Here is a 27,852-nt window from a genome sequence, read left to right as displayed (position 1 = left end):
TTCTCCTCTGCAGCCTGCGAATGCAGCTGTTCACTAAAATTCTTTTTAAATAACGCTCTGCAGGTTCTGTGTTGTCCCCCTTCAACTCTATCCACAAATAATGGACTTGCTCTCCGCCAGGAATTAAATTTCATCCATATCTGTAAAAACATCAAGACAAAACACACTCGGCTCAGCTGCCAGAGCTGGCAGCAGACCTGTTGGGTCCCCAGGCAGCGGCTCAGCGAAACCTTCCCTTTTCCCTCTCACATCGTGGGTACATTCCACCTCTGCTTTATTTCCCCCTTATTGCCCCCTCCCCAATTCCCAGTAGCCCGGAGCTCATCTTTTCTGTGGATTTGTAAAACTCGTTTAGCGCACAACCGCAGAGCTGTAACAGGTTTTAATGGAGAACCACAAATTTTAAGACAGGCAAAATAAGGACTGGAAGGTAGTCCTTGTGCTAGCAATGCAGACGTGACCACGCAGTGGACATTCGGTCCCCACACCTCCGGAGAGCACCCATTTCACGCCTTCCCGCTAGCTCTCGGATGGCGCGTTTGAAAAAAGGCAAAGCAATTTTCCAAGGAGCCAGTAAAACCTCTGCCCCCGTTTACCGGTGAGCGGAGAGGTGTGCCTCACCGCTGATGGGGCACCCAGGCCACAGACTCCAAAGAAATGCTCCCAAAAAGGACCACGGGGCTCAAGGCTGGTCACCCCATGACAGACACAGCAACCAGCTGTGAAGTTGAACCCAAAATAAGGACTTTCCTCAGAGCTGGGGAAGGTATGAAATGAACGGTTCATTTTAGAGAAACTCTTTCATAGGGAGAAAGTCGTAACCCTTCTCACCAGGGAGCAGGACTCCTTAGGCTCTACCTCCAAAGCGTGGGGCTGAGAACGCTTCTCCTGCGCGCGGATGCGGGTGCCTGCTGCGGCACGTTGGGATGAGAGCAGTGCCCGTGATTTCCCTCCCTCCTTCCCTTGCCCCAGCCCCTGCGGGTCCTCTCATCTCCCAAAGATAACCCCAGGCACGCACGCAGCGTAGACCTACTGCTGTATTTCTCTAAACTGAGCTTGCTGTGGGATGCACCTGCTCTGTAACATGGACAGAGCTGTGGGTTTTTCCAAATCTATGCCTTCTAGTCCTTTTTTGATGCGTTAATAAACATCTCAAATCACCATTTGTTACTGACTTAATTACCGGTTGTCACCACTCGGCAAATATTTCAAACAGCTGACAGTGGGAAACACCCCGTCACGCACAGTATACAAGACAAGCTCTTGAAAAACGATCTCTAAAATAAAAAAAGGAGTCGCTCATAGTGACACTTATCAGGGTCCTTGCCTCCTGCTGGGTGGACACACAGAAAAATGTGCAAAAATCTTTTATCCAGCGTTCAGTCATTCATTCAGAAAAAGCTTCTCGGAGACTTCGCATAATTTTCAGAAGCTTGTGGCCACCGGTGGGACCAGCTGCGGTGCCTTCCCGCGGGTCTGGGGCACTGCTCCGTGACTGGGGGGGGCTGCAGCTCCGTGGTCCCCCGGGCTAGCGCAGTGTAGAGCGGTGGGAGATCCTCCGGGAGCTGGAGGCTTTGCCGGGCTGTGTCAGGCTGAAGAACACACCTTTCGCCTGACGTTCGAGAGACCGCTTTAATGTGAGACTTGCCGAGTCTGCAGGAAAAGCAGTTGATGGCTAAATGCAAGTGTAGGTCGGGGTGAGAACGGGGAAGGGGGTGCAGCAGAAGGGGGCAAGTTGTGGTTTTTTGAGTAGCTGCAGGAGAACTCATCCTCCTCAGGCTGAGAAAGAAATCCTAGCTTACGGTTTGGGACAGGATTCACGTGGAATGTACATCTTTTAAAACATACAGTGTTTATTAATAGAATGTGCTCTCCTTCCCTAAACCTAGCTTCCCTATAGCTCAGTGTCTGCTGACAGGCAGCTAACAGTCAGCATTGCTTTGTCATTTTTGTTTAGAGCTGTGGTTTTCTAGAAGCTATTTAGAAATGTCTCTTCCATTTTACTTGCCTGTGTATCTCCCTGCTGTCTGGCCAGCTTGTGGCTGATAATTCTCAGTGACTCACAGATAAAACCTATTAAAAAAACCCCCTAAGCAGTGACGCACCAGATGTGCAGTGAAATGTTAAAAACATGCTATGACTTTTTAGGAATACATGCAATTAATATTAAACAGATGCTTGAAGTTTCCTGCACAGCTGTTTCTCTATTACGTGTCATGACTTTTAATGGCACTGAGGTGAGACACACAGACATGAGGAAATGCAAGACTATTCCAAATTCAAGCTTTTAAAATTCTAGCAACAAAAAGGGGAAAAAAATAAAAGCCAAACCGCCAAACCTCTCACAAGGCGCAAAGTGGAACATTTTTGCTTGGGTGCTTCACAAAGCAGACAGTGAAGTATCTCGGTCAAGGTAACATATACCATCTACCGCTTGGTAGTTTATCACCTCTGTTAGGCACTCCCGTCTTTATTAGCTTCCTCCGATAGATCTGGTTTTGTAGCAGAGATCCACTCTGTGTTTATACACAGCTAGGACTAGAACTGGATTACAAGGCTACATTTTGTTCCAGAATCCCCCTTGCTGTGTGTGAACTGTTTTTACAAACCGAGTAGGTCTTTTTCCAGGGAAGCTTGTCTACCAAGTTTCAATTTCCTTTTATTGGATACAAGAGCCATTTATTACCCCCCTGAAAGGCCTCCCTGAATCTCAGGCTGTCAGGACCTCCACGGCTGGTGGGGCAGCAGCGTTACCGCAGGGGCCATCAGCGTTGGCAGCCAGGACCATCAGGAGCTGAAAGCACCTTGTCTCAAAAATCAGGCTTTTGGGTTGGGATTGGTTTAATCTGACACGAGGGATGGGATTCTTCTCGATTAATGAACATACCTACAGATGAGCTAGGCTTCAATTATAGCCACTGGGGTGTGAATTCGTCTGTCTCATCCTAGCAAAAACATAAGGAAAGGCAGATGAATCGCACCCAAAAGGTGCCTGCTTCTCTCCCTTGACTATAAAAGGATGTGACGGGGATCAGCTCTGATGTAGGTGTCTCTACGGTAGATGTCTAAAGGTAGATGGATCCTTCTCTGGGTTTCTAATGCTAAATGCTTGGCCAAAGCAAGTCATCTACATTCCCTCGACAGCCAGTTGAAAAGAGATCCCTCTAGAAGATGTCACCCGCATCTACCCGACCGGTGGGCTGAGCTGCCGGCCAGTGGTGCCCACCTTCATTCTGCTGTCGACGGGAGCAGCAAGGGCTGCCTGCCTCATCTTTAGCTGGTGAAAGCGAGAAGGGATGAAGTCAGGTCTCCACCTTGTAGGGTTACTTTGCTTCAGGATCACACCCTCAGCCCCGACCTCAGTAAGGCCTCAGCTCATCTTTTGGGTGGCATGGTGCAAATGCATCGGTGCTCTCGTTTTTCCTTGGATATACTTTCTGCCTCCGGGGTTAAGCAGTTAAAGCGACACAGGAAAGCCTCTGGATGCTAAGCGGTTCCACCTCGGTACCCGACAGGCCCGTACCCATAGGGTGCAGTTCCCCTCCCACCCACTGCCCTCTCTCCCAAGGGGATCTCCTGCAGCCCCAAATTCCTCCAGCAGCAGCCTGTCCCCCTTCGGAGGCTCATTATAGTTGTGATATTTGTTCTCTCGCTATTCATCGTGCCTTCTGTGGGGAGTCACAGCCAGTTTATCAGCTACCAGGAGCATGCTTTCTGGGCTGAAAAGCAATTTCCTTTTCTCCTCTTATTGCAGGAGCCTAAGAAGGGCTTGATTTATGCCATCAGTTTTAGATTTAAAAATCTTCAGCTTCACCTAGGTACATTTCCTGGAGATCGGCAATGCTTAGTATAGTAAGCATTTAGTAATGCTTAACAGATGAGCAGTTCTGTTACGCCATATGATCATCTCTCATACACTAGGTCTGGATTTTTCCTACCATGTTAGTTACAGCCACTGTCAAATGGTGCCGTTCATCTTTTCTTCTCTCTCTTACCAAGCTTATGTTCCCGGGAGAGTTCACAGCGGCGAACGTGGCAGCCCTTCGACACTGCTTCTGATCAGCTGCACTTCTGGCTTACTTTTGTGCAGCACTCCTACTTTCTTGCTGTAAAGGCCCTTAAAAAACATAAGCGTTTGCCAACATGCTCAAGTACAGGAGAACACAATGGCACTATTCGAGAAATGCTGGGTTTTTAATGAAAAACACTGCTGTCTGCCAGGGGAAGTGGCATTCACCACCGCATGGATAGCTCCAGCTCAACGGGCCAACGCTCCTCGTTGCAGGATTTCTGCTGGGCTCATCGGCAATACGCCGCGGGGTGGACGGGGAAACGGGAGATGGACCGAAATGTGCTCCTGAGGGTCCACGCAGGCCCACGCCGAAAACGTCCACGGCGGGAGAGACAGAGCAGGACGGGCTGCGAGCGTGGGGTGGGCGAACAGCAAAGGGGAGCGGTGAGGAGCGAGCCGGAGCACCGGGCTCAGCACTCCGCCGTTCCTCCTCTCCATGCTCACGGTGCTTTAATTAGAACACTTAGGAGAACAAACCTGCATCCCTAAGACAAGGCACTCGAGGGAGGTCCTCTGACCTTTCTGCCGACTTATTTCAGTTCCCACAGAACCCGCTATTTCGGTTGCCGGTTTGTTGAAGGAATCGACTCGCAGCCCCGCACCAGAGCCGGGCAAGCCCCTTCCCACCTCCGAGCAGCGGGCAGGTTTCTGCAGCCGACGGAGCCGGACCTTCTCCTGACGCTCTCCAGCTCCACCAAAGCTGCGCCCAATGGCTCAGGTGGTTAAACACCTCCCAAAACCGGGTCCCGAAACCCAGCGGGAGGCCTTGGATGGGGTGACCAGGGCTCATCCTCCAGCCTTTCCCAGCAGACGTCCCGGTGTTGGCCCGGCGCGGGGTGGTGGTGGTGGCCACGGGTTCCTCGGACGGCAGCGGCCGCGGCCAGGAGCGTTTGCTGTCAGCCATACCGGCACTTCTTTCGGGTGATGACTTTGCTTGGGTCGCTCGCGGCTTGTCACCTTGCCAGGACGCGCGCCTCGGGGGATTAGCTTTTGGAAATGGCAGCGGCGTGCCCTCTGAGCAATGTCCCTTCTAGGAAAGCGTGTTAAACCCGGAGCCAGCCCGTCAGCTGGTTTTCAGGGTGAAATCTGATGTGCCGGTTGTGTCTGCCTGGGAAAAGAAAAAAAAAAAAAAAAAAAAAAAAAGAGAGAGAGAAAGAAAAATCCGACCTGCTGTGGCACCTGCTGGCGTCAGAGGACACGTTTCCCGGCACGTGGCCTCGTGGCATGGACGGGGAGCCAGCAGGCAGGGAGCTCCTTCCCTGCCCTCCCTCCTCTCCCGATCCCTTTATTTAAGTCCTCTACACGCTCGCGCACACGTGTCCCTCTCTGACCTGTTTGCTATTCCCTTTTTGCTTTACCAGGCGCCCAGGGGCTGACTCGCCAGAGCCCCGAGCTGACATGGAAGCGGAGAAGCCAACAACCCGTGACACAGAGCCCGGTCTGCAGCTGAAACAGAAAAATCACAGTCCTTGAATTCACAACAGGGTGATCAGCCAGACTCAGGGCTTTGTTTCCAGTCTGGTTTTCTTCAGACCTTTGCTATTTCTCTTGCCTGCTTCTATGATGTGCCTCTTGCTTTAGATGGCTAGTTTCAGGGGTTTGATTTTTATTCCCCCCCCCCCCCCCCCCAGAGTTCTGTAGGACCCCAATACTTGGTGCTGGGTGAGAAAACTTGCGTGTATCACAGGGAAGAAAACCTCCGGTCACCCTTTCGAGGCCCGTGTCGACAGGTTTTAACCGTGGCTGAGAAGCGTGCCCGTGCTCCTCAGAAGCTCTCTCCGCTCTGCAGAGGTTTCGGCGCTCCACCCTGCTCGCTGTGCCACGGCCGCTCGCTCAGACAGCAAACCCCAAGCATGCGTTAAGTAAATAATCTCGGGCTCGCTACGCCTTCGTCAAACTCTGCTCATCAGAAGCCCGCATCGCTCTACAAGTTGCAGCCTGAAGTGGTTTCTCAAATGTTGCAAAGTCAGGACCCGCGAAGGAGAGGAAGGATATGTAATTATTGAGGCTCATTTCACATGCAGACAATCAGACCCGACGGCACAGCGAGCCCAGTGCGAAGCAAGTAAAATTCCTTCAGAAGGCTTGATTTCCCAGGTCCCTACGTGGCTTGTTTGTTAATCCTGAGATTTTTCTCAGAAGTCTTTGTTATCCAGAACAGGGGTGTGTGCTGATTGCGCGCTGCTTCTTGGAAATTACTGGGAGGCAACTTACTGGGAGGTAATTCTAGATGGGAATCTGAACAAAAGGTGTTGCTTAAGCATTCTGAAGAATAATTGAGCACTTGCTATGCAGCTTGTTTAATAACCTGAAAGACGGATCCTTATCAGGAGTCTCCACATGCTCTAGTTACTCAATTGCTTTCTTATTTAAATAAAGCCTAGCAAATGTGTCCATAAAAATAAAATTACCTCATAAAAGGTGGTATCGCTGAGGTCTGCCTGCTCAGATAATTGAAAGTTGTATTTTCCTGTTAGTACCTCTTTATATCCTCTTTTTTTTTTACAGGGCTGTTGGGTGCCCGTTGGGCTTTCAAAGGCAACGACTGTGCCTTGTGTCCCCAGCGCCGCTCCTGTTAAGGTGCCATAAAGGCAAATGTGGTCGTGGGCTCGTCCGGACCGGCCTCAGCCAAGTGGGAACATTCCCAGCCTTTTCCTGGAGTTCACAGGGTTGTGAGCTGGGAAACATCACCCTCCTGGCAGAGAAAGTATCGCTAAAAAATCAAAATGAACATCAAAGGACTGCAAGAGTCTCTGTGTGTCTGCTTCCTAGGGAACGGTGTTCAGTGTGCGTGCAAAAAAATACCCCCGCTCTAGTTTGCAATGGTTCCCTTCAGGATAATCCAAAATTAACGGCGCAGATGGAAGACTAGAGTCAATAAAAAATAAAATAGCTAATGATCGAAATCACAGTGAACAGCAACACGCAGATGTCCCAGGTGCTGGAAGAGTTTGCATCTTTTGAAAGTCAGAAGGGCTCACTTTGAGCCCCATGCCATGGGGCATGACTTACGGCTGCGGAATGGCCAAGTGCCAGCGTCCCGATCACGGGGCAAAACTCACTCTACCAGCACTGAAATCAAACCAGGAAGCAAGTGCTGGATCAGCTCTGAATCGAAGAAAAAAAGAGGCATTGTTAATCAGAAAATAACTCGTGACTCTGGAAACCTATCTTCAACTAGAAGCACTGCTGATTGATGGGATCTGCGCTTGAGCGGTGCTGCCAGCTACGGTGTTGTCCTACCCTGCCCTCAGCCTGTTCATGGAGGAGACTCCGTCGCGCAGGAACAGGACTTTGGGAGGTTAAATATTACGCCTAGACACACAATCCTCGGGAAGGGCTACGACAGCACTCGCAGGAGAGTAGCAACAACTACCCAGCGAGTGAGAACAGCCTCTGAGCGTGTGCTGCAAGGAGTTGTTAGGGACGTCTCTGTGGACCCTCTCTCTGTGAATGAGCTTGCTGCTGGGGTGGAGGAGGTCTGGGTGACATCCCACCAAGCTGATGGCCTCTCTGCATACACCACGTGAACGTTAACACCAGCCGTGGCAATTCCCATTGCCCGCTTTGCCTTCTCAGCGTCTAATGGGTTTGTCCGTCTTCTGGGCAGAGGGCTGTTCAAATACGCGGCTCATTCAACCCTCTATGCCCTTTTCGAAGTCTGATAGCAAGGGCTGGCGCTGCGTAGGTCAGAAATGAAAGTCCTAAAGACAGAAGGAAGAAAACGCCTAGTTCGTTTTGCACAGACTGCCATTAGGTTGCATTTCTTTTGGGTTAATGTGGGTTTGGACCCTTGATCTCGAGGTGGAAAACTCCATGAATCTATTAACAATCTCCTGAGCCATCAAATCCCACCTCTTAGGGGATTATTCATATTCCAGAACTCAAAATGGTCTCGGTTTTGGAAACATACCCATACCCTTTTGCTGAATGGCTCCACTCCTCTGTTCTTTTTCCTTCCTCGTGACGCTTACTTTGAAGTGAATAGTGCAAAGTAGCACTTGAGGCAGTGAAAAGAGGACCCCGTAACCTAGAGTGCTTACTACACCCACAAAAACCCCTTTCCTTTTTATTGCCCCAAATCCATAAAGACTGCTTTTCAAAGGGAGGTAGTAAAAGTACCACGCTTCAGCAGGTTCCAATTAAAGAAGGCCTAATCCAAAGCGCACTGAAGTTAATAAGAGACTTTTTGTCTCTTGGCTGTTGGGGCTTGGACCAGACATCAGTGTCAGAAATGGTATCTGTAACACGTGCAGACATTTTAATGCAGTCACTGCTGCAGGAGTGCCGGGAGTCCTCCTGTGCCATTATCAGCTCTACTGATCATTCAGCTCTCCCCAAGAGCTTCAAAGGGAAATTGCCAATTCATCTTTTTTCACGTCTAAAATGCGAGGTTCAGAAGTGAATTCTGCTAAAACACATACTTCTTTTTTTAATCTGGAAAGATATTTCAAAGATATTTCCATTTCCGGCAAATGTTCCTTTTTCTCAGGAAATCAGTTAAAAAAGACCCTGTATTCAGGCCAAAAAAAGCCAAATCACTGGATTTATTTTTAGGTCTATTTATCAGGTGCTAGAAAGACACCTTGAAAGTCAAAATTCTTTTCATTTAGCAAAATGTGGACAAAGCTTTTGAATATTCATTGTAAATACACGAAGCTTTTAGGGACTGCCTTTTCAGCTCTACTTCTGCTATGCCTTGACATTAGTCTATGGCTATGGAGAATATGGAGGCTTATAAACAGATTAGCTCTCAGAGACCGTTTTTATTTCCAGTAAGAAACAAAACTGGCAGCACGACCACATCTAGCATCAGATGAGCATGCCTTCTATGTTTTTTGAATATAATGCGACTTTGTTTACTTTCCCGGCCTTTTGCACAACGTTTTACTCCATAGATCAATGACCGTTGTAACACATGACTCAAGATGGAAATTTCCCCCGCGTCATCTGGGAGAAGCGGCTCAAAGACGACTGCATTTTCGTTTTACTCTACGCTCCAGCCACTGTTCAACGCAGCGTGAAGCCTCCTTGACATGGCTGTGCCCTGAGGAGATCCCTCCGTTGTGATCATCCCTGCTGCTTTGTACAGGTGGGAAGCAGCGCTCCGAGGCCATGCCTATTTCTATGTCCACCTGTACTTGCCGAGTACAAAACAGCTTTTATAAAGCCTACTTACCACTTAGGAGAGTTAAATGGGATCTCAAAGTCTCCATTATAGACCAAGGAAGAAAATCAATGACTACTTTTTCCAAGGACAGAAGTTAAGCCATCCGCTTCCGTGGAAAGTCCCCAGGGCCCACCTTTATGCTTTCCCCTCTCGGGGCTCCTAAACACCGCTACAAATAAATAGATAGCAAAAATACCCTTTTCACTAGAAAGGCTTTTTCCACGTTGGTGAAGAAACCCAAACCCATCGGAGAGCAGTTGCTGCTGGCTAACCCATGCCCCTGAGCCCCGGCACTAGCCCAAAGCCCGGAGCGGTCCCGCGCCTCGCCGCAAGCGATGAGCAGTGGAAGAGGGACGAGTCCTTGCCGGGAGCTGTCCCCTGCCGTCAGCCGTGCCCCCGTCCTGGGGGGAACGGTGGGCAGGGAGGACAGGAGCCCCTGCGCAAGCCCCCCCCGTTGTCACCCAAACTGGTGGCGCAAGGGAGAGACGGGGAAATTCTCTCACCGAGTCGCCTCCCTCCTGAACAATTCTCAAGTCGCAGGCTTGTCTACGGGTGAGATTTAAATACATAACATTTGCTCACAAATTAGCCAGAGAAGAATAAACGTTTTAAGACCTTTTGGCTCTCCTAGGAGAGAATAAGAGGCTTTGCCATACGTCTTAAGAATTAAATTGTCTTAATTGCATCCTTGTGCAAAATAAAGCATTACACACAGAAGAAAAATATTTTTCAGGGGATGGAAAAATCCACTGGGTTAAAGGAATACTACTGTCAAGTTAAATGTGTCTCTGAATTTGTGTAGAGCAAAAACAAGCTTTAATAAAACTGAAGAGTCTAATAGGAACATTTCCATGAAATTAAAAATAACAGCAATGGAAACAATCTCATAAAATAAGTAAACCTCTCCCTTCAATATTTGCAACTCAAGTATTACAGCATTAATTTAGGGCCTGGGAATGTAAAAGTAACTATAAATTACGAATCAAGTGCTTTGTTCTACAATACGAAAGGCCAGGTTTTAAATTCCTTGTCTAGCCGTGGCTCCTGTAATTTCAGTACTACTGCTGGGAGGCTGAATTTAGCCCACCTAAAAACCAATCCAAATGGAGAAATTACCTGACATGATACTCACCCATCAGGTTTCCAGTGGCCCATAATAGATACACATAATAGACATAATAGATAATAGCGGGATCCCTGACTTGTAAGGAAGGCTTCTTTGCTGTGACACTTCATACCTACTCCAGGCTGTTTTCTTAACTGTTTCTTAACCGATTCTGAATAGATTAGTTATGGCTAACCTGACATTGGTCCTACAAATTAAGAACACGAAATGCAAAGTTCACCCAAAGAAGAAGGTACCAGGGCCCCGTGAGTGTGCCCGTTATACTGCTTTACTGCCCGGACCGGTTGCCTTCCCAGAGCACGGCGCTCATGCTGGGTTAACTGGGGATGACTCCCTTGGAAACCAGTCTGTTTTAAGACTTGGTCCATGCCGGCTCAGAACAAGACAAGGTACTTGCATTTATGTCACTGGGAGCCAGCTTCTTTCTCTAAATCATGTTTTCAGTAGTTTCTCCTGCTGCCCATCTCCAGCTTTTGTTCCTCCAAACTGCTGCCGAGGCCACCGCGTCGCCCCTCTTCCCTAACACACAGACCACGCTCCTGCCCATCTCACTGGCAGAATTGCTTCAGAGTCTTCGTCACACTCCCTACGCTGGGCTGTGCTCATAGGAATTCACCAAATGCCTGTACACCTGCTCTGGGATGGTTTTCAACCAAAAAAAGAATATGCTGGCATTAAAGCAGCATGAAACAGAAAAATAAATAAATCCCAAGGCCTAAATTGATTTACATTGTTTATTTGGGATTTGTTGATAGACTTAAACTCTGTAAGTAGCCATAATAGGATATGATTAGTTAAGATCTGAGTGAGGTATAACAGGATCACGATTTACTGAAGGTCAGAACTGTATACAGAAGATTAAAACCAAAATACCACCAGATTGATTTGGGACTTGCAGGAGCTGATCCTGCCAGGATATGTTTTCCTTTTCCATGCTTCTGGAAAACAAGGCAGACAGGATTTCCTTAAAATCTCTTTTTCCTGATTTCCCAAATGTCTTCCAAAATCTAGGTATAGGAAGAATAAAAAAAAAAAAAAAAAGGTAGTAAAGTTCATTCTTGCCCCAATAAAGACTTCTGACAAGGCTGTTAAGCTGTTAAATTATATGGGGCAGATCTTGTAGGACGGGAAGTTACTTGGCAATGACTCTGTAGATGAAACAGTCTACCATAACTTGCTCATAAATAGACCTGGAAACCCTGCATGCAAACTTTGTTCCTCATTTACTGCAAACTGCTCAGGGAGAATGAAAACATATTCTGCCTCTTATAATCAGGTCTCAGAGACCAGCTGGTCACTTCCATCGCCTTTGGATATATACCCTGTGGACTGATCCCCACTCACCTGGCCAGCAAAAACCTCAGCGGTTTCTTCCAGGAGGAAAAAAATCTTAAAGGGGGGAAGGAGGAGAAAAGCCCAAGCTTTACTGTTCTACTGGATAAAATCTAATCATCACTGGCGGTACAATTATAGCTGGCAAAGAACTGGGGACAGGAGCGCTGAAGCAGCTGTGTAGAAGTGTAGAAAGTAAATGAGCCTGGTGGATGGCACAAGCTGGAAGGAGAGCAGTGGGGAGTTCACCTTGACCAGAAAGGACCCGCAAACTTCAGTACCCTGTTGGGCATGCGGTGGTCAGAGAAGGGTGCCTACGGACACTTGACCTAAGAGTAAAACTTCTGTGAAACAAGATTGCCTGGATCCAGAGCACAGTACAAAGACTCAGCGGGCACCAGGTTGTTAGAGGAGACAAACACAGACAACTTAGAAGTTGTCTCATTTTTTAGGTCCTTTCTTGCTCTGTTTGCCTGTTCCTGCCTATCTTCTGGTCGCTTTTCTACTGCGTGTCTTCCCTGAGAACTCCCCACCCGTGCTATGCTAAGAGATGGCATGCACACACAGTGCCTGTCTCCTTACAGAAACCTACCCTCATTAAATAGTAGCGGGAGAAATCCTCACAGGCACGCTAGGTTCCTGTTACTTCCACTTACGGCCGGTTTCAAAGGCAGACTAAGGTGGCAGCCATCTATCCTAGCAAGAAACTGTATGTGCTAAAACTTATATAAATGTGAAATTAGCCACCTGCAATAACTGCTGTAAAATTGTTAAATTAGTACCAGTGATTATTCTCATTTCTTGCTGGGGTATCAGGGAACTAGCATGGAACAGCAGTAAAAAAGGCTCCTACATAGTCCAGAAAATAGATTAAACCAAGTGTTGCTGCCGCAATGAAACCAGAAACCTTGCTGAACTCACTGCAGGGCCGCCTGCTTGCAAGGACTTTAAGTGTCACCCTATATCCCCACTGGAATAGTACAAAAGCGAACAGGAAAGAGTGATCCAGTTTTTAATGCCTGCTAAAAATTAATCTGGCATGAAAAGAATTACAAGTCACAAGATGCCACAGAAAACTGCAATGTTTAAGCTTAATAAAACCACAGTTCCCAATTCCATTTTTTTCCAGTTTGAGGCATCAGGTCTTCAACATACATTTTCATGAATCCTCTTTATTTAATTTAAAGAAGTACTTGAAAGCTCCCAATCAATAGCAAGGCTTCACTCAAGCATGTACTGTATCACAGAAGGATCCACTTCTTCTGCCATCAGACCGGCTTGCAGACTTTGGATTGTTGCTTTTTTCCCCAAACGCTGTCTCCACAGGACAAACGCAGCTACGATCTGTGACTGCAGGTTGTGAGGGTGATTGACTTTACATCGATAGATGTCAGTATGGGACAAACCCAAGCACAGAACTATATGCTCCCATTCGGGTCCCAGTCTCCTCGCAAGCTTGTTCAGCTGCTGATCTGTTGGTGAAGTCTTCAAAATACACGGTGCAATTTCAGTTATAGCTGTAAAAAAACAAGAAAAAGAAAAAGAAAATGCATACATGTGTCACTAGGCAATGCTGCAAACATTAATGTAAGTCCTTGGCAAAGGAGGGAATAAGCAAAGCTGAGGTGAAAGAATTAATTAATTAAAGAAACAGAATACATACTCACCCAGAAAAATTAATTACATAATCGACCAGAAGATTAATTAAAGGAAAACTAATGCTCAGTGGACCATACTAGGGAGCCTTGAGGTTTTGGGTGTCAATAATCCAGATATCAGAATTCTATTCCAAAGCCAAGACTTCCAAAAGTAATAGATTTTGGGGTGGTGAACAGGAAAGGCTTTCAAGGAACATGTTCCCGGCAGTCATCACCTTCTGAAAATCAGTCTGCTTGCACCAGTATGATATAGTGACAGGTGACAAATATGGGACCAATAATACCTTATTACTCCTATTCTTTGGCTCTGTTTATACACTTCAGAAATAATTTTGGTTCCTGATTTATTAGGTATTATTTTTTTGCTAGGGGCTGTTCACATGAAGTTCTTCTGTCTCCTGAGATGCTACTTATTCTCTGTGCCCTGTTATATATGGCAAACTCATCTGGAGGAGACCAGCTTTGGGGGCTTTTCTTCTATTTGAATGAATCCATAAGCATTGTTCAGGTGAACCCAAATGAACAGGGCATCAACACTTCCCCAATACAAATTATGCTTCCTTATCCCTCACCCCGGTTGTAGTAACGCTCCTGAAAACAGGCATGTATGTGCTAAAGCCCCACTCATCTGGCTTCCTTGAAGCTGTTTTCAGGAGAGGGCAAGGAAATCCCATGTTCTCTCAGAGACTTCTGCCTTATGTCCCTCAGTATTGCGCACGTACCCAAAATGCCCCAGAACACACTCTTCATCCGAGGAGACGATTAGCATCAAACTGGTACCTGGCTCGCAGAGGACAGGATCAATACAGCTACCAAACCAGCTTTCACAGTGTCCTGGTTTCAGCTGGGATAGAGTTAATTTTCTTTCTAGTAGCTGGTATAGGTTATGTTTTGGGTTCAGGATGAGAAGAATGTTGATAACACACTGATGTGTTCAGTTTTGGCTGAGTAGTGTTTAGACCAAGTCAAGGATTTTTCAGCTTCTCATGCCCAGCCAGCGAGAAGGCTGGAGGGGCACAAGGAGCTGGGAGGGGACACAGCCAGGAGAGCTGACCCAAACTGGCCAAAGGGGTATTCCAGTCCATGGGACGTCACGCCCAGTATATAAACTGGGGGGAGTTGGCCTGGGGGGGCCGGATCACTGCTTGGGAACTAAACGGACATCAGTTGGCAAGTGGTGAGCAATTGCATTGTGCGTCACTTGTTTTGTATATTCTAATTCTGTTATTATTATCGTTACTATTATTATTATCTTTTTTCTTTTCTGTCCTATTAAGCTGCCTTTATCTCAACCCATGAGTTTTACTTTTTTTTTCTAATTCTCTCCCTCATCCCACTGGGTAGAGGGGAGTGAGCGAGCAGCTGAGTGGCGCTGAGCTGCTGGCTGGGGTAAACCATGACACAGAGGAAGCATTAAGTTAGCTGTAATTATCAGCGGTAAAAATCTCTTAGGGACTGAATCAAGTATTTCTTACAAACACAAGTGATCTCTTCACGTATTCCCTATGGTAATCTGATCATTTAAAAAGAAAAGCATTAATACAAACAGCGTCAGTAGCAGAGTGAGAATACAGTGCTATTCAGAAATACGCTGATGGGATCCATCTCATCTAGCTACAGACAGCCCCTCCTGAACTAATTATACTAGGATTAATTATCGCTAAGGAGAAAAATAGGCACTTCTAGAATACAATCCATGTCACTGGAAAGAAGATGTCTAAAATAATCAGATTAATTGCTCCTCTAAATGTGCACATTTCTCTCCCTTGACTATAAAAGGAGCGCTGGGTATAAGCTCAGATGTTGACATTGACGCCGTAAACACCCAGTGCTGGCGAAACGATTCTCTGCCTGTAAATTCAACCCACATACCAGTTGCTTTAAAAAGGTGCATTTAGAAAAGCAGTGTAAGATATCTATAAAGCATATTTGCTCTTTTGCCCTTCGCGATCACAAGCCGAAATGAAGGATCGATGCAGCCTGCAATTGCTGCTCTACTTTTGTTGCTGAAGATACTGCGTCAAAACAGAGCAAAAATATCCCCAAGAAAATGCTAATTATAGCCTGTCAGTCTGAAGCAGCAGGCTCCCTACAGAAGAGCCGCTTTGCAAAATCTAATTTATAGCTCCAATATCATGCTCGCAGTCTCCACTACAGCAGAACAGCAACACTAGAAAGCACCGCTCCTTCATTTTATCAAAAGTAATTGTTTTTGCATAGAATACCCAGAGCCTGCAAACGTTTGTACAATTTAAGCCCAATCATACATAAGTACTATACAAAGCTGCTTTGAGTAAAGGGAAAATTGCTTTCTGAAGAGTGTTTAGGTCCCTTTGATCTTTCTGTCTCCAGATTGCCAAAGGAACCTGGGGCAAGTGGCCGGTTCGGGGACAGGGCAGAGGTTGCAGGGCTCCTGAAGAAGGCTGAGCAGTACTGGTGGGGCTGCCCTATGCTGTCACATCCCACGTGATACCAGCTCCACAGGTAAGTCAGGACGAGGGAGTGCCTTGCGTGAATGCAAATATTTGAGAATAACTAAAATTTAAAATAAATACAGCTACTCCGTGCTCTGTTGCCAACACTACTTTTTGATATTAAACCCCATTGGCTTCTAGTCAGCTACTAAGCATAAAGCAGTGTGCCCAAAGGAGCACTACCTGCCAGCCTGGGCTTTTTGCTCTCACACTGGAATTTTTATGCTTCATGTTCACTAGCAGAATGATTTTATGATGCCGAAATGTGATCAAGCAGGGAGGCCTAACAATAATACATGTCAGCTTGTCCATCCAGCCTTTGATATTAGGCAGATTTTTTTACTGGAACAAGTATCTTGCCTTCAGCCTGTTATCAGTCCTTTAATAAGAATAAGAATAAAACCCATCCAGGAAATCTTTTCATCTTACACTACCATCTGATTCTAATATGGATGTGGAAAATTCTGGGACAGAAGCCATATGTTAAATTTAAATTTAATACAAAGGACTGTTACTTTAGTTGCTGTGATAGCTCTTTTCCAGCTCTGATACAAAGTCACTGAGGAAAATCTGAACCAAGTATTACACGATGGGCAATATTATTTAGAGGTATAGAGAAATATTTAGTGAGATCTTTTAGTTATGCCAAAAGCAAAATCACAAAAAGATTTGGATATGTACTAGGTTTAATGCCACTCTTAATTTAATAAACATAATGGCATTTCAGGTGAAAGGGAAATGAGTTTTCTGTGCTCAGCAGCCAAGCTGCTTTGAACACATTGCAAAAACATTACAGATGCCTCTTTTTAGTTATGTTTACTACAGACCCTCACTTACAATCTCCATTTGTCAGGAACTGCCTGGGAGAGGTAATGAGATTAGAGCAAAAGTTTCAATTATGCAGATCCTGCAGTTGCATTTGAAAGATACATTTAGGATACTGAGACCTCAATTTTGCAAAAAATGTGAAGCTCTTCTTGCTTTAGGTGGATTCAATCTGGACGAGTACATGTTTATGTTAGGTATATGCTTTGGCTTAGCAAAACGAGGACAGCACTGTTAAGACACGGGAAGAAGCAGGGTTTGGGGCACCACTGGAGGGTGTTGGGGGCTTCCCCAGAGAAGGCGATTTTCGGTGCCATCACCTCCAGTGAGCCCAACAAGTGAAACACCGTGTTCAGCTGTGGACACGGTCTACGCCACGAAGTGCCAGGGCTATGCGCTGTGGAGATTTAGAGGCTGAAGTCTCACTGCTCAAGCTTAAGCCACTAAGTCCCTGAGGAATGGGGAGCCGACAGCTTTGTGCTGGGGAGTGAGCCAGCCTGGTGCAGAGTTGCTCTCCTGGGAGTGCCGGCCAGCTCGCTGGCACAGCGCTTGGGACCATGAAAATCCCCTTTCTCCAGGCAGGAGGTGGGGAGGAAACTCTCCACCCTGGTTTTGGAGCTGAAACTGAGCCAGAGAAAGACCTTCAGCTGCTTCTATTTGAAGTTGCAGCACAAGGGAACGCAATTCTCCATGTCTACAGCTCTCGCTGGTCAAGGAAACTCATCCACCCTAAGCCTTTATCCTAGCTGTCCCAGTTAAAAAACAGGAATGTTGACAACTTCTGGCCTGTGTGTACATCTATGCTTCCAGATCACTGCACAGCCCAGGAGATACGACGGTGCTGGTGAGCGTGGACAGGAAACAAAACTGGATATAAATAGACAGTGTCACAGACAAAACAGAGTAACCCAGATATCAGAGCTACATATGGGGTAAAGGCAGACAGTCACCACTTTTGCATTTCTTTTTCTTCAGGACCTCTCCAGCTTCAAGTAGGAGACTCCAAGAAGATATTGCAATAATTAGGGGGATTGAAAAGAAACTCACCTCGGCTCTGTCCCACTTGGCACAAGTGGGAGGATGCAAGATAAAGTCCAGTGAAAATGGGCTTTGAATCACTTAAAGACTTTTTTGTGCTTTTGCTTTTTTGTCACCATCTCTAGGTGATGAAAAAGCTGAGATCATCCCTTAGGCTGTCTTGCGCCATGGGAAAATCTTTATCAGCAAGTGAGCTTGGCTCCAACACAGGACACAGCAGCAAAAAGTTCTGAGGCATTTTTCGTGATCTGCAAAGTACCCAGCTGATTCCTCAGGACTGCCGGCAGTCCGAAGCGCATTACGGTTTTGTCTAAAGGACCCTTCTCCATCTAAGTATGACTTCTCTATACACAACCAAAAGCATCTGTTGGGAGTTTCAGGGAGCCTTCTTCGTTATGCAGTCAATACATTTCTACATGATGCAACACAAAACCAACTTTTTGGCTTTTGCTCTTTGCTGTGTAAAAGGGACTTTGATGGAAATGGCCCACCTCTTGACTAATAACTATCTAATAAATCTGTCCCTTGGGAAAGGATGTTCTGGGGACCGGTCTTTGCTTCCAGCACTGCCTCTGTATTTTATCCATTTAAATGACCATGTACATACTCATTGGATAAGAAGACAGAAGCAGCCCTGGAAGAAGAGATGGGAATCCAGGTCTCTCTGAGCTGCACATCCTAACGCTGAGGTGCACAGTCATGCTCCTCTTCATTCCCTTTCTCTTGATAAATCATTCCAGAAAAAAATATAAAGATTTCCCTGGAAAGGGTCAAGAATGCTTCCCAGCCCCTAGAATGGAGCCTGGTGGAGAGAAAACTCACCTGGGAATCAAGGGATATGGTGAAACCGAGCAAAATTGCATGCAAGAGCCCTTGGCAGAAACAGTGCTCAGCAAGTGCTCTAAGTTTAATATAATCACATCAGAAACAGGCAGGTGATTCTGGGCTTCAGAGCCTGCATAACTGGAATGGGACTGTAAAAAGGAGTAACTGCTCAGCCATGCATCTGGCCTCAGCATCTCCCACTGACAGGGGTACAGAGTCCTTCAGTCATCTGAACTTAAGTCACTAACTATTCACTTGACCCTCTCACCAGATCCTACTCATAATCTCTGAAGAGTTCAAAGCAAGCATTTCAGAGTCCTCTTTCATCATCTTTCCTGGCATCTGGAACACAGTTCTTCCTTGAGGAGTGCTGAAGTTAGATCAAGCAGTTCCACAAGCAGCAAGCCAAAGAAGCCTTGTGTCCCCCAGCTGTGAGTCCTACAGCTGACTCACGCTTCAGGACTTCTCCAGCTGCTTATCGATTCTCAAGACACTCCTGAAATTTCTCCTCTCCACAACAGCAACCAGGCAGGCTTCTTGAAGTTGGCCAACAGGTTCGGAAGCTACTAGGGGTACACGCATACACGCAACGGCCCACAGAGGAGGAGCACACAGCCTTGGTTACTATAGGACATTACACTAAAAGGGACTTTGGAGCTCCACAGAACCATCGTGGCTAACGTGCCAGCAGCCAGTGACATGTGGGGCACTTCAGCTAAAGGAAAACATATATAATAAAGAACCTAGTGCCAGGGTCTGCTTCCCTCCAGCCCCCTCGGAGCACAGTGGACTTGTTCAACTAGCCTGAGCCATAGACCCAGCAGCGGGTACTGAGCGGGCATAGTCATGGTTGCCAGACCGTGTGCTGTTTGTTTTGGTGGGTGTGTTATGTTCCAGAATTTATTTAATGACTGAATGTTACAATAGCAAACACCTTGCACATAACCAGGTATATTTGCTTTAAAGTGAAATCCCCTTGGCCTGAGCACAACAGTAGAAGTGGGTCATGAAGCAGAACAACACTTGGCGGATCAGGTTGGGACAGGCTTTCAAGAGCAGTGAGGTGGGGTTGCAGAACGTGAATTGGAAGGTAAGTATGTAATACTCCCACTAACGGACAGATCAGAGACTTCGGAGAGCTGCAGCCCCCCTTGAGCCACCAGAGATGCTGGATGAAAGGGAAAGCAGAGAGTAAGCACTTTGAGGGATCCCAGTGGGTGCTGTAGACCACTTAAGTCAAAGACCAGATCACGGTGGAGGTCCTGGTGAGAAGGGTGGAATAAACAGGAGGTGCTGGGTAACTGCAGGGGGTGGCTTGGCTCAATTTGTTAGAAAAGGGGTGACAGCGGAGGTGACAGTGGACCTCCATTTGTACGGCTGCTCTTCTGCTTTCTTGTTCAGCTGTTCTCTCCCAACCTTGTCCTAACAGGCGGAACTGCAGGCAAATGCCTGCCCTCTTCCTACAGCACATCCAAATTCATGAGCTCTAAGCCAACCTGCGGCAATGAATGACTGGAGTGCCAGATGGGAAAGTATCATGCTAGATATATGACACTTGGCAGGCCTGCACAGAGAATGCAGCGCTTACTCCCTCCTGTGCAAGTTAAAAATGATCATGAAGCATTATAAGGTTATTTCATGGCTGTGAACTTTAGAAGGGTCTGATTCAGGACCGTTTAAACACAAGAAACAAGCTCAAATCGCTAATCAGTGGAAAAAGTAGAAGAGACTATCCAGAAACCAACCCCTACCTCATAATTTGGGTGTTGTTTTTTTTCTTGTTGTCATTGTTGCTAATTAAACACCAGACTGATTCAAAAGCTGGGAAAGGAACATTAGTGTTTTGCAACAGCTCCAAATAATCGTGCTCCAGGGAACATGGAAAAATATTTCTCTTTTATCACCATATACATATCTTTTCTATACATCTGCAAAGAGCATGGATCACACAGCCCATCCAAAGTCTATTCAAAACCACCAGGTCTGCCTCCTGGTTTCAGCGGGTTTCAAAAAGTGTTTGACCAAGGAGTGGGAAAAATTGAACTGTAAATCCCGTACTATTTGAAGACAGATAGCTGACCCCATTGTAGATATAAAAGTTAATATTTCATATAAAAGTTAATCCACTCAGATTAAAATAACTCTCAGAAGATGACAATAACTTGGAGTAGATGTATAGCCTTCTCCTGCTTTTAGCATATGCGTAGCTGTTTCTCTGTCTCTCCTGCCAAACATGAGTGGTGAGTTACACGGATAGCTACCAGGTGGAAGACTGTGGTAGCTGTTCCACTTATCTGCGCTGGTTCCCTCCTCCGTAGGCTTCTGTTCACCACCAAAGAGATGCCCACCTCCTTCATCCCACCTGAGGCTACCAGAGGCCACCATCTAACGATGACCGGCAAGCATGCGCTGATCTCTGGTCTCTGCGTGGGAACTCCCGCTTCTTCCTCCCATAGAGCTGACTCAGCACAGGGAAATCCCAGTGATGGAAAACCTGCACCCTTGTAGGAACAACAGGCCCAGTTACCTTCCTAAGAATAAACACTATCATCTTCTCTAATGCAATCAAAATCAAATCTTGGTCAGTTAAAAACTCAGACTAAACTACAGAATGGAATCTGTACCATAAGCACATTAAAAGAAAAAACACCTAAACCAAGGGTTTAGAAAGTGGCACATTTTTTTCACCTGACCGCATTACAGTAAAACAAATCTGACAGAATTTTATGTTCATCTGAGTATATGCCGCACTTATGCTTCACAAATGCAGGACTGTAAAGTTTCTGTAGCTTGATAACTTCTGATCTGATGAATGCAAATGGTCATTAATGTACAGAATATGCATGAACAAAACCATCCTCTGTCAATTAGTGATCATAAAACACTTACTCATAAGCGTACTTCTATCACGGCAATTTACATTTTAATGTCTTGCAATTAAATTATGAAGGGCACTAGTCAAAATGAAAACAAATATGAAATAAATTTTTAAGACTGGCTGCATTCTTCCACATCGTCCTGGTTTTTATGGCTTGTATTAAAAGATAGGAGGTTCTCTGTCTTATTTTAAATAAATTGGAATCTAATATTATGACAGCTGACGTGCAGAATAAATTATGGCCATGATCCCGTGATAATCAAACCTATAGCAACTTTAAACGGTCTCCCTTAAATGAAGCAGAATCCACCCACAGTACCAAACTCGGCTCCTTCCTGCCAAAAGCTTGCTGGGACTCAGCATTACTGGTGTAATTAAAAAGTACATGTATCTTCATTTGCTGGCTATCTCTTCTCCTGTGTGAGCTCTAAAGCATCACGCTTTGCGACATTAAATACATTTTGGGTATTAGGGTAGGAAAAAAGACAGCATAAAATTTTGTAAATCTACAGGCAATTCAAGAACGCAGATGTTTCTATTTTGGTTCAATCCCAGCAGCTAATTTGTATATTCTTTATCACTTGCTAATGACTGCCTAGTAGCTGCAGATGTGGCAGCAGACTGCTAAAACCTGAAACATAAGCATTCAGATTTCATGACAAAAGTTTTCAGTTGTATTCCCACTATTCAGTTCCAGTAGCTATGCAGTTTTCCTGAACTTTTTTTTAATCTGTTTTACAGGTTTTATACCTCCACAGATCTCTGCTTTACTGATGGCCTTCAGTATTAATCCATGTTAAACTGACAGAGAATTCCCTAAATAAATTCATGCTGTCTGAAGTTTTCACCCTTTTCAAGTCATAGGGAGTACTCCCTGGGTTTAAGGAGTTGAAAGAGATTGGGGTTTCACTTCATTTGCTTTTTATTGGGAAGAGCAGGGAGGAAGTTTCAGCAGTTAATAGTGTAGATGTTATTCTGTTTCCCATGCAAAAAATTAATTACAATGCCACCTAGTATTTCTCTGCTGTTGCTGTTGCATACCATGAAATCAAATAATTAATTTCATAAATAAAATGGCGACTGCAGATTCATGCAAGGAAAAGAATACCTATGCAAAGAAAACACAAACATAACATACTATAATATCTGCTCTCTTGTCAAGCAGGGTTACTCTACATTACGGACAGGATTGGACTTAATCATACTGTGTTTTTATAGTTTTTTATTTTCAGCAGCATTTGATGCTGCTGTAGGTCCTGAAGTGGAAGTAAAATTTGCTTGATATTTCCTATGGATTTCTGTATTGTTGTAAATAAATAAGCTGTATGCATCAGCACTGAAGCCACAGCTAACGACGGCATCCTTGCAGTGATACCTTTGGTATAAATGTATGAACAGGTTCAGCATGTAGCATTACACTAAGGGGAAAAAAAAAAAATCTACTCAGTTGGGAGGTTCTGAGGAACACCTGAGCTTTTAGGAATTATTTGGAAAAACTGCTTATATACAGATACTGAGCATTCAGACCTTGGCCAAAGATTTTTTTTCCAAATGAACAAATATGACTTGAAAAGTTATATGGCAAGAAGACGTATGATCAATTTTTTTGGAAGGCAGGTGCAACTAGTTGTTAGACAGCAGAAAGGTATCTGATAGCCTGAGAGAGGAGAGATCAGAGTCTCTGGTTTGCATGCTGGCAGTCACACCAAGAGTCAACTCTAGAAACTACGCTGAAAATCTAATTCTGAAGTATGGCAGCGGCTTACTGTATACTTTTGAATGCTCTGCAGCTCGTAGTGAATTCAGTGGAGTTTGATAATATGACACTTTCAACCATTAATTATTGGTCTGAAGCACGCAGAGCCATCATTTCCCTCAGTCAAGTTTCTCCTCCATGCTATCACAAATAATTAACAATCAGCGGATGGTTGTATGAAGTCATGACGATCATAAAGCACATTCATATTTGCAGTAGACTTCTCATGGTTTCGCAGGATGCAAATGTCTACCCGGGTGGGCCAGGCAGCTCTGACAGAGTAATTCACCCACTCTAAGTGCAAAACAAAGATAAGGGGAGCAGTTAATGATTAATTTGTCAGCTAGGTGACAAACTCATCGCGCAACTTTTGTCAAGGGATTGGAAGTTAACTTCTTTCGACAGACGCTACTTGAATGCTTATTTCAAATAGCCTGAGCTGTCTTTCAAAGAGCCGAGGCAAGTGTTAATCCTGCTGTTCCTTTGCGTGCAAGAATCACAGCAGACTCCTCGGGCTTTTTATCTGCCGAGTACAATAAGTGAGTAAATTTTTTTACCAGCAACTTTCCTACCGAGAAATCTTTCTAAAGGCTCCAGCGTTTCAACAATAAAATCATGTGCTTGGACTTTACTATCGGTGTTCCTTTCACGCAACAACAAAAATCATACTGCCAGTACGAAGGACTGTTTTCTTATATAACACAACTAATCGTACATGTTTCCCTTACAGGACTTAAACCAAGTATGACAACAGCCCATTATATTTAGCCTTGATAAAACTGTTCATTCCTCCTAGAGATTTTTTTTCTTCAAGTTGGCTCTTCTTTTTGCTTTGGCTCGAGTAGTTAGAAATATCAGAACCGAAGATCTGCGCAACAGATGGAGCTCGGTTGAGAAGAATGCCTTTGGCTGGTGAGGATCTTTGCCTGGCAGGTGTCAAACCAAAATTAATACTGCACATATTATGCTTTACCGAGTTTCAGATTTTAGCGAAGTGAGACTGCGTTCCTTTCTGACCACAAACATATATTAATAGAACAAGCCATGCAGAGCAAGCTAAAACAGTACTGTCATTATGCTGAATCCTCCACTGCTTGGCATTTTATTTAATCATTTACACCCATGCAGAGCAAGTAAACAAAATGCAACGGGTTAGGTTAGTGTCTTTACAGACATTTTGCTCAGGTGTAAAAGGCTTCACAAAATGCCATAAGCAACATGGACTTAGACTCCTCCTGCTTTCTTTTTTTCCTCCTTTTCTTGCGTCAGTGCCTTAAAGGCTTATGAACTTTAGTAGACTTTTCGACATTTCAAAATCCACAGGAAAAAACAGGTACTGGTACTAAAATATACTGCTCAGCTACAGTCGGTCGCTACGCCTGGCTTGCCAAGTGTGATGCAACAGCCTGAGTCAGAAGGCAGGACTTTCCATAGGTGTCAGAAGGAGAGCTTCAGGTGGCATCATCTGCTTCTCTCCATTTCCAGCCTCGTGTGACACTTAGCATCGCAACCAGCCCTCTCAAGGGCCAAGTCACTCGAAGATCTGAAAGAAACCGATCTGGAATCTCATGGCTAGTCTGAGAGATTGTTACTGTCCAAAAGCAATTTTAGCTGACCAATAGGGTAGTAATTTTAGAAGGTCACAGTCACAGGACTTTTAATTATCTGTAAAGCAAATGTGAGATTGTATTTGTGTGTATATACACATATATACACATAAAAACATTTTCAAAATTGTAATAAAAAAACCATGAAAGTTTTAGATATCTGCCAGGCAAATCAATCCCCTTTTTGATTTCATTGTCACAAATTCAGGTTAGGGAACCGTCACACCACCCTGCGAGAAAAAGGATGAAAATGGGAGCACGGGTGAAGTCATTTCATAAACAGAGGTCCTAATTCACAGAGCACTTTTACACTACCACGGGTTTGATGAGTACTCCTTTCCCCTCTGAGTCAGCACTGACCCAACATCCCGCGCAATGCGCTCACCGTCGTGGCTCGTGGCTGCCCTGTGACACGGCGTGTACGGGCTGACATGGCACGCTGACCAGCTGCAGTCATTAGAGATCCCAAGACACTACGGAAAGTAACGAGGTGACTCACAGCTGCAGGCTCGTGCTTGAAGGCTGCAGACCTAATTAGTCTTTTACTCACTCAGGAATAGTATTTTGCCAAAGCAACCGAAGCAAGTTCAAAATCAAACAAGCTATTAGCAAACATTTGTATTACTTAACGGTGTTTGTAGAAGATTTACGCTGGTGTTAGTGGGACAATTCACATGCAAAACCTAAACATCTATCTTTTGCTTGAATAATTAATTTTCATGTCTCGTGCGTACAGAACAATGTTTTCCCTCATAGTTTTGTAGTCTACTAGCTGCCAGATTTTGATCCAGAATTGAAATTTCAGTCATTTTGGCTTTCATACATAGCGAATCAGAAATAAAAATGTTTTAACATCAAAAATGAAAACGCTGGAAGATCAGACAGACCATAAAAGATTTGTTTTACTTGGTTTGGGATTTTTACACAGCTATGCCTAACCTAAGTAAGACTGAAACAAAACCAAAAGGCAAAACAAACAACTAGACAAATCTGTTCCATCCAAGAGATGCAGAAATACAAATGATGCTTGTGTCCCTGGGGGAGCCAAATCCGAAATCCTGCTACAAACAAGACAGAAGGGCTGTTTTCCTCGACAACTGTTCCTGAAATCACAGCTACCTCCTAGAGGTAACAATGGAAAAGCAATCTTAGAAAAGGATATTTTTTTTCTTTAAGCAAACATCTATTTAGTTTTACAAACTCAGAAACAAAGAGATAGTGGGTTGTTTTTTATAATGCTGAAAATTTTAGTGCCAGAACTGTAAACATGAACATCTTTCTCCTCCTTCCTTCTTCACGTGTAACTGCTCTGTGTTGGTTGACTTATATTAAAGAAATCAAACACACTCTGCAGTGAACCTTCTAATTGATTTCAGTATTAGACAGGTGTAAGTATTCTGAGCTTCACAGTCAATGTGTTACCTCATTTTGTGTGTAAGCTCCTCAGAGAAGAGCCGAACAATCTGGTGATGCGAGGTTAACATATTCTGTGAAAGTAGCCTCAAATTTCCATTTGTGGAAACACGCCGTACCACATCAGCATATGCAAACCCAACTTTGCTGTGTACAAACCCCACAAACAGTGCCCAGCTACCTAACGTGACCTTCCACTTGCACTTTAGTGTGTGTAAATATGCTAATGATGGGCACAGAGGGTTCATGTGCAAGTTTACAAGTTCAAGCGCAGAAGACAGATGAAATTTTGGGTGCAATGCTTTAGTTTTCCCCCATTTTGGGAGATTCCAGCTTTCTAAGTCTGTTATACAGCCTAGGAGTTGTGTTTTAAAGCCACAAGAACGACCTATTTAAATATCCTTATTCAGTTTTGTAGATTGAAAACAATGGCTTCTTGTCTACTCAAAAGAGGTTGACAAGAACACAAAGGTACTGCTATGACTCAGGCTTTTCAAAACACATTATTTACTAGACATTATTTAGTGATATTTATACCATATTTGAATCGTTTGAGAACTTCAGGCACTCCATGAAAAGTCCTTGTTCGAGGCATGTTGAAATTTGACGATTTATGAAGGTTTTCACTTCCAAAATTGCCAAATTAATGGAGACAGTCAAGCTGAAAACTGTGAAGAGCCTCAATGTTTTCAGGAAGCTCTGTGCAGGCAGATTGTGAGACTCAGGACAAGAATCCCTGATCACCACAAGAAGCCACTAGTCCTTTTTAAACAACCCAGGTCCAAAGCATTCGACAAAGAGACTCAACAGACCCCTTCTGTAAACCAGGCAAAGAAAGCAGAAGCAATTTTTTAATACTGTTCTTTGTGTCACGCAATTATTTCCACATGGAAGTAGAGAACTTCGGTCAACCAAAGATGCCTGTGTCTGTAAGTGCAGCGGGAGCACACCTTTTACGGGGAACAGAAGTATGTTTGGAACAGCTGAACATAAGGTTAATGGAGTAATTTCAAACAACATATAAAATTGTCTCAGATACACAACTGTAAAAAATTTGTAGCTCTGTAAACCCACGGATTGCTATTTTAAAGACAGTTTCATTAAGAAACGCAGCTTGAGAATATCTACCAAATAAGATCAGAGCTACACGCAGGGACAGCAGGAGGCAGCTGAAGCAATCTGCAGCACAGCTCTGGTGCCCATCAGTCTCTGACCCTGAGAAAAATTATAATTACTGCATGAATTCACATATCAGACCAAAAGAGAAAGCCTAGGAAAAGACAAAACTCTACTAGAAAGACATGGTGAGAACTCAGGTTTTATGCAACAGTCTACAGCTCTGTATGTCCCAATCCGATACACTTTCTTCGACTGACAACATGGCTGTGGCTTTAATTTTGAAGCCCACATTTTTCCATGGGAATCATTAAATATGACATACTTGTCCTGTTCAACAGAAAAACAAATCTGCCTCTACTTTTTATTCCTCTGAAGCCTTAATTTAATTGTGCAACATTTGCTTTAGTAACATATTTGAAGATGTTTGAGATATTACCTCATTTGTACACCATCCCAGGCTTTCCAGGAACTCTGAACCAAGAGCCTCCTAGCCTTTCTTATATCTGAACTACTGTATTTGATGGCTTCCACACCGTACTGTCTGGAAACTCCCTGTGAG

The 27,852-nt window shown here is 44.8% G+C and overlaps 1 protein-coding gene across 2 annotated transcripts in view; it reads right to left on the bottom strand.

Moving 5' to 3' along the window:
* Positions 1-10,411: 10,411 nt before the first annotated feature.
* The window catches only part of CRADD (CASP2 and RIPK1 domain containing adaptor with death domain), a 79,898-nt gene continuing 62,457 nt past the window's right edge, over positions 10,412-27,852 (bottom strand). Inside the window, exon 3 of one of the 2 annotated variants that reach the window (XM_049792150.1) lies at positions 10,412-13,217. In XM_049792150.1, the coding sequence (XP_049648107.1) occupies positions 12,922-13,217 (296 nt within the window). In that variant the 3' untranslated portion in view covers positions 10,412-12,921. The remainder of the gene's footprint in view (positions 13,218-27,852) is intronic. The other variant, XM_049792151.1, reaches the window with a different exon arrangement.

Source organism: Accipiter gentilis, chromosome 34 (assembly GCF_929443795.1).
Source record: "Accipiter gentilis chromosome 34, bAccGen1.1, whole genome shotgun sequence".
In the NCBI taxonomy this organism is placed as follows: Eukaryota; Metazoa; Chordata; class Aves; order Accipitriformes; family Accipitridae; genus Astur; species Astur gentilis.
Note: the sequence above shows the minus strand (reverse complement) of the source record. Positions and strands in the feature narration are given on the sequence as shown.